Source organism: Tachypleus tridentatus, chromosome 8 (assembly GCF_004210375.1).
Source record: "Tachypleus tridentatus isolate NWPU-2018 chromosome 8, ASM421037v1, whole genome shotgun sequence".
Taxonomy (NCBI): Eukaryota; Metazoa; Arthropoda; class Merostomata; order Xiphosura; family Limulidae; genus Tachypleus; species Tachypleus tridentatus.
Genome location: NC_134832.1, coordinates 53,847,515 through 53,858,166, shown reverse-complemented (window position 1 = coordinate 53,858,166; position 10,652 = coordinate 53,847,515). Strand labels below are relative to the sequence as shown.

Below are 10,652 nucleotides of genomic sequence, written 5' to 3'. Positions count from 1 at the left end.
CTATGAAAGTCTCAAACGTCTGTTCGTTCTTGCCAGGACATCTACAACACAGTTTGGTTCAACTTTAATATCACGGTGAATGTATAATGAGGCCAGGCCATTCAATCGATCATCAGTGGTGGTATTTCTCAAATACGTTTTGAGTCTTCTGAGAGTTGAAAACGAACGCTCCACTGAGCACGTTGACACAAGCAGCGTGGAAAATACTTTCAATAGTCTAGAAATGACTGGGAACATTTCTGTATTGCACATTGCATATGCATCTATGACATTTTTGGTCTGTTGTTTGCAAGTGATTTGTACCAAACCCTAAGTTCACCTACTGCAGCTCGTGAAATGCTGTCAATGTCAGCCTTGTATATATTGACCAACTCTTTAATTTGGTCACATTGTTGTGCTGTAGGTCCTCACCGTCCTGTGATAGATCCTGATGGTAATAGACACATGAAGTTTGTAAGGAGAGTTTTGTGACTGGACAGACGGTCACATATTTGTGAAAGAAAGTGATCAACAAATGGTACAAATACAACAATACGAAAGTACTCCTTAGGGCTAGTGGTTTGTGGGTTAGCAGGGTACATCTGTCTTTTCGCCTGCCTTGGCATTATGATGTCAATTTGAAGCTCACTATACAGAGTTTGAGCCTCACAGAAAATGTTGTTAAATTCATTCACAGTATTATTTCTGAGTGAACGGATTAAATCTTCCACTATTTCTGCGTGATGCATCGCAGCACCTAAATCAATGTTCTGTTGCTGCAGTAAGTTGCACAGAGGTAAACTAAACGAAAACAATTTTGCAGTGGTAAGTAGAGTGATGATGAATTCTGGCTGTGTTATAGAACACAACAATTGATTGATCCGCGTGGCAGAATCTCTGTCTAGCCAACCTGATATGGTCTCAAGAGCATCTGCAACTGCATGGATTAATTCTAGAAAGACAATGACTGAGTCATGCCTCTCAACCCACCGGGTGGGGCAGAGACCTTTCAAACTTTTTTTTTTCGATTCAGGTGCTTTATTCTCCACCAAAAGAGCCAAAACGTGCTTTCGTTTGGATGTATTGAGAAAGTTCTCAATGCTAGAAATTACTCCCATGCAATTTCGCACAGGAATTTCTTTACAAGCATCAAAAATTGCCAAGTTTAGGGAATGGGCACTGCAGCATACATAGGGTACAAGTTGGAATTTATCAGTTATGTGCCTCTGGACACCATTGAATTTCCCACTCATACAGGTAGCACCGTCGTACCCTTGTCCTCGCAGGATAAGCCATGTCAATACCATATTTTGTCAGGTTGGTTACGATAACATCAGCCAAGTTTCTGCCTGTCACATCATAAACAGGTATATATTGCAAAAAAAAAAAAATCGTCTCTCATTGCAACAGAGCTGTCATTGGCATGCAAATACCTAACACACAGCGAAAACTGTTCAATGCCTGAAATATCTGTTGTTTCATCAGCTGATACCGAGAAACACTTTGCAGCATTAACCCTGTTGACCAAATCATCAAGAACATGAGTATTACAGACATTGATTATTTCATTTTGAATTTGAGGACTCACACATGTAGCATTCCTCTATGTACTCTTAAGGCTTGCTGAAAGCTTGACATCACCCTTTGCCCTGTAGCGCAAAATTGCCCGAAAATTCCCATCATTATTGATGGACTCCTCATCAGTTTCACCAACAAACATTGGACCAGAATCATATTTTCCCCTCAAAGCTAAACCTTGTCTTCCAGACAGCAATACAGTATCAATAATAGGCATTATATATTGCCGGTTCTGCTTAGTATCTTGCTTGTAAGTTGCATCAAGCTGCAAGTGCACAGATGAACTTGTGTTTACAACCTGTAGAAAATTGTTAGCTCTTTCTTTGCTGTCTTGGTGGTACTATTTCAATTCATGTGCCTTGAAGTCTTCAACAGCCTTCTTCCAGTAGGTGTATGGAGATTTCACTAGTTGTCCCAATTTCTGGCTTCCAACACCAGCACCATCAGGACCAAAAAGACAGCAGTACTTGCAGAAAACACCCTTTGCATGTTGACTGTAGAGTAGTCATCTCCACTGTGAATGTCAACGATGCTGAAAGCGCAGCTTTCTTGGACCACACTGGGGGAAAACATAATCACTCCCTGGCTTCCAGGCATTCTCAAAGAGGCATTTTTTGGTTTCGGCGTTTATATAAAAGAGACAGAAAGACATAGTTCTAAGTTATTTTGCATATAGGAAAGTTTGTTATGAAGAAAGGCTTAGAGCTGTACTTCACAGAGCAGGTCCTAACATCCTGTGGCTGTAGGCCTACAATCACTAGCAGCAATGAATATTCATTCTAAAACTCATCAGTGTTTGTATGATATTTAATACAAAATTAATACAATGAGGAGTCGACTTACCTGTTTACCAATGCTGACATCATCAGAAATGTAATTTCCAATGTCCCAGACTGGACCTGAGGTGGTAGTGGCAGCACTGGTAGAAGGCCACGGTGATGACTCTGACAATTCAGTTGATAATTCTAATTCAACCTAATCGACTGCATCAGATTGAGCAGGTTCAGCCTCATGAATGGGTTTAAAGAACCCATGCAGTGTCTTTTGCTTTTGCAGGCTTGACATAGTGAATGATTGTTTATCGCAACTTCTGTTTGAGAACGTCACATTCACAGTACCACTGGCGCCATCTATAATGAATGATTTATTATAGATGGCGCCAGTGGTACTAGGTTAGAGTCATGGTGCTGCCAGCCTGCCACCTACTGTTCATTTGTGAAGTTAATTCTTGAAATCTGAACATATACTCTCCATGATATTTGAATACAAATAATAGACACTATACATATATTTTGCACTCTCCTGAGTGACTCTATATTTTATATGTTGATAACAGGACTGTAGGCCTACTTTGCTGGACCTGATAACTTTAAGTTATATATTATATATATATAGACCTATATATTTATTTATGATTGAAAAAATAAGACAAACACCTCAGTGTGCCATTCTGAAATTTGCCAAAAAGGTGGTCTCAGAATGCATAATTCAGGCTTTTCTTTTATGTTTTTATTTAAACATTTCCCCGGGGGGGAATACCCTGCGGTTTTGATTGGGTGGTTTTTATGGACGTATTTGTGTTTTTAAATATTACTTCGCCTTCTGTGAATGGACTTTCACAAAATTTGGTTTAGAGATCTGTTGAGTCAATGATATGATACATGCATGTTTGCGATTTCACATTTTGTTTTTGCCCTTTCTTTGTTCTTTTTACAGCTACGTACAAGGGAAGCAACTTTCCATGTCCTTAGATAGCCTTTCATTAATCGTGAATTTATATAACTTCCGTTCAGGATACGGGCAATCCAGCTAGTTAAAAATATACAATAATAATATTAATTAGTCTGAAGTTGGTGTAAAGGTGTGATTTAGTAAAAGAATAAAATACTGACAAGTTAGTTTTATTTACATTTTAACTGTTGTTTTGAATTAAGCACAAAGCTACACAACGGGCTACCTGTGCTCTGCCCACCACAGGTATCGAAACCCGGTTTTTAACCTTGTAAGTCCGCAAACATACCGCTGAGCCACTGGGGCCCCTTTATTTCGAAGTTAAGCACAAAGCTACACAACGGGCTATCTGTGCTCTACCCGCCACGGGTATCGAAACCCGGATTTTAGCGTTGTAAATCCGCAGAGCCACTGGGGGGGGGCTACATTTTCATAAGGAACCACATGTATTTCTGTAATGTAATTTAGCCATTAATTATGTAGATTTAATTTCATATGAGTAGACTATACATTAGTACATCTTCTTATATTGGAACATGTTATACGTTTCTAAATAACTTTTATTTCCAAACTTCGCTGCTACAAAATGTTAAAACGTGAGCTTGAATAGTGCGCGCGCGATTAACTTTCTCATCTTGAAAAATTGTTCGTTTTGTTGGTTTTTGAACTTCGCAGATAGCCCTCGAGTAGCTTTGTGCGAAATTCCAAAAACAAAACAAACTCTTTCTTACAGTACCAATTAACCTCTTCAAAGAACCCTATTAATTATGATAAATATAAGTTTATTACGGGTACCGATAAAAGGCCAACGGAAAAAATATGATAAAACAAATACGTACAAAAATTTGGTTAACCCTAATAAGAGGAATATGTTAGTATAATGATCTTTGATAGCACAAAGACATCTGGTTTCAAACAAAATGTCTTTGTTTGTTTGTTTTGGAATTTCGCACAAAGCTACTCGAGGGCTATCTGTGCTAGCCGTTCCTAATTTAGCAGTGTAAGACTAGAGGGAAGGCAGCTAGTCATCACCACCCACCGCCAACTCTTGGGCTACTCTTTTACCAACGAATAGTGGGATTGACCGTCACATTATAACGCCCCCACGGCTGAAAGGGCGAGAATGTTTGGCGTGACCGTGATGCGAACCCGCGACCCTCACAGTACGAGTCGCACGCCTTAACACGCTTGGCCATGCCGGGCGAACAAAATGTCATTTATATGGATTGCAGTAAGAAAACAAATTCTATATACAGTATGCGGAATTCGTATAAAGCGCATGTCATGAAATGGCTTGAATTATACATTCTCACAACGTTTAATTTCTGTTTTACAATATTACATTTTTGTCACATTAAGAATCCAGTGAAGTATTTATTTGGAAGTTTTTAATGGTGATATAACAGCACGCATAGCCGTACCATTCACAGGCATGATACAATAGTACACATCTGTACCATTCTTGATCTATGGCACAGCTCTGTAAAATGACCCAGATCGTAAACAAAGATTATAAATCACCTAATCGAAAAAACATATTCGTTTTTCTCCCTTATGTCCACATAACATGCTTACCATCTTCACACTGTGTCCACTGGTAAAACATGATCTAAACACACATGGAAAGCATCTTGTGTGAGGAGGAACACGGGAAGCCTGTACCAAGTGTTTGATATGTACATGTAATAACTTTATAGTTAAGTTTCTAGTAGTGGAGGTTCACATTAATGGAGTGGTGGGGGCTACATCAACATATTGCTATGTAGTCCAGGTGTGATTTCTGTAGCGTAAATAAGACATCTACATAATTAAATATCTTCACTATTAGCTGTTGTTTTGTTGGTGTGCATAACATATACACACATTAAAATTGTTTCTGTACATAACTCATTCATACCATAGTGTTAACCATTGTCTTTGAAGTATTTTTTTTCCACAAACAAGATAACATTACATCAGGTTTTGATCCACTTTAATACGCAGTTTCAACTGATAAATAGCTGATGCCAGTCTTACATTTTTAGTTATTATCGTACAGAATATTATTTACTGGCTCAATATCTTAAAGTGTATTTATTTTACTGAACAGTTTCGACATTTATTACTTCTATTTTATTCATTGAATCAATTTATATTACAAGGCTATGTTTCAGATATTAATAATCAAAACTATATTTACATGAAAGGTAACATTACCAGCAATTGTTGCTACGTTAAGGAAAATAATCTAAGATGTTCTAAAATGGAGTTTAAAAATGATGACTCACTCCCATAGTTACACTGAATGAATACAGTTAATAAACATAAGAAACTTTCAAAACCTTCATTGAATCAGTAACTCAAACGGTAACATCTACGCCTAACACTGAATCACAGACCTTTATGTCACTCTGTAGAATACATTTATGTTCCATTATCAGTGATGTCGAGAAAACCTATTTGTACAGAAAAATATATATGTAAAAACGGTTCGTTTGGGTTGAGAAAGTTTTTTACGTAGAGGAGCGAACTATGTTTCAACCTTCTTGGGTCATCGTCAGGTTCACAAAGAAAGAAAGAGATAACTGACCGGAAGCTGACCACATGTTTGAAAGGGGTTGTGTAACTGAGTGTCGGAATGTAGAGGGCGTGATTAGATGTTTGAATATATAATTTTATATTATTTATTTTATTATTCTTATATTATTTTAAATAAACAAACGCAAAATTAAAGAAGCCTTACTTATACAACAACTCAAGCCCAAAATAAACCAATACAAAGGAACACTTTTATTTTATACCTATATTAATAAACATAATCCAACATCTAAGCACGCCCTCTATATTCCTCCACTCAGTTACACTACCCCCTTGATCAGCTTTTGATCAGTTACCTCTTTCTTTCTTTGTGAACCTGACGATGACCGAAGAAGGTCGAAACGTTGTTCGCTCCTCTATATAGTGTTTTATCCACTCATACCAGCCGTTTTTACATACGTATATTCCAATATGTTTCACCACAGCCCTAATCATTTTACAAGAATGAAACTTGCATGTTTTAACAAACAATCTTCAAAACACATAAGCATCAGAGGAACTTTGGTTCCTAATTTTAATATATTATAAATATATGCAACTTGTACAACTGAAATACAGAGGAATGACTGAAATCATTGGACAAGATGCTCCATATAACATCTTTCAGCAACTGATAAAAATCTTTACAACATTATTAATAGCCTGATGGTGCAAACTAGAAACAGGTTTAGAGATTGCCTGGATGTAAACCGAGGGACGTTCCAGTAAGTAACAGGTGTTAACATTCAACAGTTTAGTTTGAACAACAAATTTAAATTAATGTGCAAATAGAGTAATATTAATATAGTAACATCATTCTATATCAAGTAAGTACACACACATCAGTATTTTGTAACCGAATATACGAAGGAATAAAACAATGGAAGTTTATTTCATTAAACATACTTAAGTAGAGAGATAAATTTTTGGTAGCTTATTAAAACTTCTTACTCAAATAAAAATACACACTACTCTTGGTTCAGAGGTGTTTTTGTTTTGTTTTTCTCTAAGACCACCGTACTGCTGCTAATCTGTTTGGTAATAATGCAAGACCACACAGAATTGTTTGCTTTATAAAGACAACTTTAAACATGATCTACAACCTCATACATTCATGACGAAACTGACACAGTAACGAGTGGTCGCGAATGATTTAAGTCAACATGAGGTTTCTGCTGTTAATAACCCAATCTGCTCTAGCCAGTACTGGCCCTTATCATGCGTTTAAACAATATATAACATCTCAACAATAAATATACTTTAACAGCAATACATTTTAGTTATTGGTGGGGAAATAACATACTAATTAAACAGTGAACAGGACATTGGCTGTACCATTTTTTACTCTGGGTCAAATACAACTATGTTTGAAGGATAGTTATTTTCGTATTATAACTTTAGGGAAATAACATATTAATTAAACAGTGAACAGGACATTGGCTGTACCATTTTTTACTCTGGGTCAAATACAACTATGTTTGAAGGATAGTTATTTTCGTGTCATAACTTTAGGGAAATAACATAGCACATTTTGTAGAAGGTCTTATTTAATAAAATTAAAGTAACTAAGGTAACAATTAAACATGTATATTTCTATAAAAAAAATATGTTGTTTATAAATCTCAAATCTTTTTTTAAACATACAACAAAAACTAACAACAAATGTATAAAAATGACATCTGAATTGGTTCTTATCAACTTTTTTACTGGTACAAAAGACATTTGAAGCTATAAAGTAACATAATGTTTGCACAATAATATATCTAGTTCACTAATATTTACAAAAAGGCACTTGTATTATCAGGCCCCTTAAAATTTAACTACACAAATTAATAAGAATGTAACAAATAAGGGAATACAATTCTCTAAATATGAAAACATATGTAGTCCATAAAATCACACAAAAGAAATATGATTTTGTAAATTTCTCTTGTGAGTAAGTTACACATTAATAAACAACTGTCATATCTTTTATTTATTTTTTGGTGAAAAGGACCATAATTACCAACACCTTCCACTTTACTCAATATACTTACTCTTGGTACAATTGTCGCTGGAATTTGTTTCAAACAAATACGTCAATCAACAAAAACAAAAACACTTCGTTGTTTTAATAGTATTTTAAGTATCTTTAAAGATGTCTAAAAAAATACTGTTTTTTTTCCTTCTGATTATAAACAGTGAATAAACTGACATCTTCCAGTAAATTATGTCCCATTTCTATTTTGATAAAAATAGAAAACAAGAATAAAAAATAAAGCTAATATGTTTTAGATGTGGAATTTGTGTTACAATAGTCAATTTGACAATCAAGGAATCTCAGATATTCAAATACATTTATTAATAAACAATTTGATCAGATATAATTAAAGTAGATAAAAAAATATATGTACGAAAGCACAGTCATTTCTCAAACGAAAAGTAGTCTGCAAAATAAATATATATAGTTGTACTTTATAACTGGACAGTGTAACAAGATCACGTCTACTGAATATTTAAATCTTTAACTAGATATTGTCTTTAACTATGTTTTCCAGCATATATGGCAATGTATCTGCATGCTAATATATCTGGCAGAAAGACTTGCTTGTTTTGTATTTCGAAAAACGTATATTTGTGTGTGTATTTCAAACCTCTATTTAAGTAAACAAACTATGTCCATAGAAAAAAATGTTTCTTTGTTTCTCAAAGTGATAATTGGAATGTTAACCATCCAGAAATATTTCAGTAGAATGTGACCATCATCTACTTTCTAATTCAGTACAGTGAAGAGGAAAAATATGCAAGAGCACATGGTTTGGTATAATTAACTCTAATGTACACACGTGTGCTCACACATAGCTAATACATTATCTTCACAAAAATTCAAATTGAACAATTATTTACAAATAATTCTTAAATTCAGTTCTAGAAGAGACTAAAACCACTAGGATAATGGACTAAAGGCTGTATTAGAATAACCAGCTGAAATCATAATTACATTTCCACTACTTAAGTTTCTGGAAACATCCAGCAGAGAACAGCAGTCAGTAATTGTGTACTAAAGGAATACAGGTTCAAAGAGCTGTGAGGAAAACTGTCGTAGTGTCATACACTTTAAGGTGACATATTCCAATGTAGCAATATTCTGATCCGAAAACTGTGATACAAATATAATATTAACATAATTTCAGTGTCAAACTATCCGTTAGACACGTAACTTATCACAGTAAAACTTAAAAACTCTGTGTTATCAGTTGATGCACTTGTATGTTTGTCAACAGAAAATTTTCAAATATCTGAGGACATCATCTGTACGTCATTTGTCACAAGTGTCACAACGAACTTTTTCACCACTTTAGATCTCATAAGAAAAATTAAGATTTCATTTCTAAATCTATGCAAATCAAAATCTAGTAAGCTATAATTGTGTTGTTTAAATTTAACCAGTTATACCAATCTTTGGAACTGGTTGAAACCAGACTGAACAATGACCAAAGTCTTACTGAATAAACCATTCATGTTCTACTTGAAACTATCTGAAAGTTTGCCAGGAAGCAGTTCACCCACTTATCTAAAACTAATCATTTAGAGATACTAAAAAAATTGTGGGTTCTGGACAACAACGATGTTGTTAATCATTGTGACAAACGTTTTACTTAATTGGATAAAAATAATTTAATAAATTGTTTATGGAAACGAAAAGACTGAGTAATACTGTCTATTGAAAATACAACTTTTTATGAGGGTCTTCCCAATATCAGTTCATGTACATATTTATTTGAAAATGTGAAACACAAATTTTAATTCACGAGCTTATGAGCAGTTATTACTTGCTCTAACTAGTTCAACAGGACAAAGACAATTTTACAAATTTATAATTGCTACAGGAATCCCTTTAGAAACACCTCGTTTTAATTATAATATTACAATGTCTATAACCCAATAATATCATTGAAGAATTAGCATGAAAAGTTTCTTTAATGTGCCATTAACGTCCTTCATGCAGAAAACATCTAAAAAACCCAAAAATGAAAAACCACAAACAGATAAATAAATTAAAGCAAAAAAAAATCGAACATACTTTTTAAGAAACACCATGATTTTCAAGTAGGTGAATGTGCTACACAAGTTTGTAATGAGAATTATCACATATTTAAATGGAATGACCTTAAACTGTACCAAAGCATGTTACATAAATAAATGTTAATATTGTAGCAGATGGGGAGCTTATGTTGTAATAGTACTATATTGAAATATGTCATCTTTCATCACAGAACAGTTGGGGTAAAAACCTTTAATTATATAAATGGACGACACCTTTATAGTATGCCACTCTAAAAAAAGAAGGCCTTTAGGGCAAAAGATAAAAGTGTTACTAATGCCGTTTTGAAAAAGGTTTACTATTCTAATCTAAGAGTAGATAGAAAATGGTACTTTGAAAACTATGAATATAATCTAACTTGGATCAACTGTATCCATATATCGAGAGAAAATGATGAAATGTTAAAACTTAATTTGTTCCTATAACTAACATAGCAAAAGTAATAACAAAATATAATAGAAGTGTTTTATAAAACCTACTTATAAGCAAAGTTTATTTATTTCTTTATGGCAGATACGTGAACATTCAGGAGTAGAATGTTAGTACGCTAGTTTGGTTGCCTCTTATTAGGAGAAAAGGAGGCATGTTTCTTGTCAGTGTTTCCAACCAGGCCATGTACATAGGAGCAGAGCAAGTTCCTTTCCTTGGCATGGGCAAGGTCCTACCAGAGACAGTGAAAAACTGGTTATATTGAATCTGAAGTTAACATCTTCAAATAAATAAG

The 10,652-nt window shown here is 34.4% G+C and overlaps 1 protein-coding gene across 1 annotated transcript in view; it reads right to left on the bottom strand.

Moving 5' to 3' along the window:
- Window positions 1–6,349: 6,349 nt before the first annotated feature.
- The window catches only part of LOC143222415 (solute carrier family 12 member 2-like), a 63,405-nt gene continuing 59,102 nt past the window's right edge, over window positions 6,350–10,652 (bottom strand). The window contains exon 25 of the mRNA XM_076448916.1: window positions 6,350–10,589. Coding sequence (XP_076305031.1) covers window positions 10,454–10,589 — 136 coding nt within the window. The 3' untranslated portion in view covers window positions 6,350–10,453. The remainder of the gene's footprint in view (window positions 10,590–10,652) is intronic.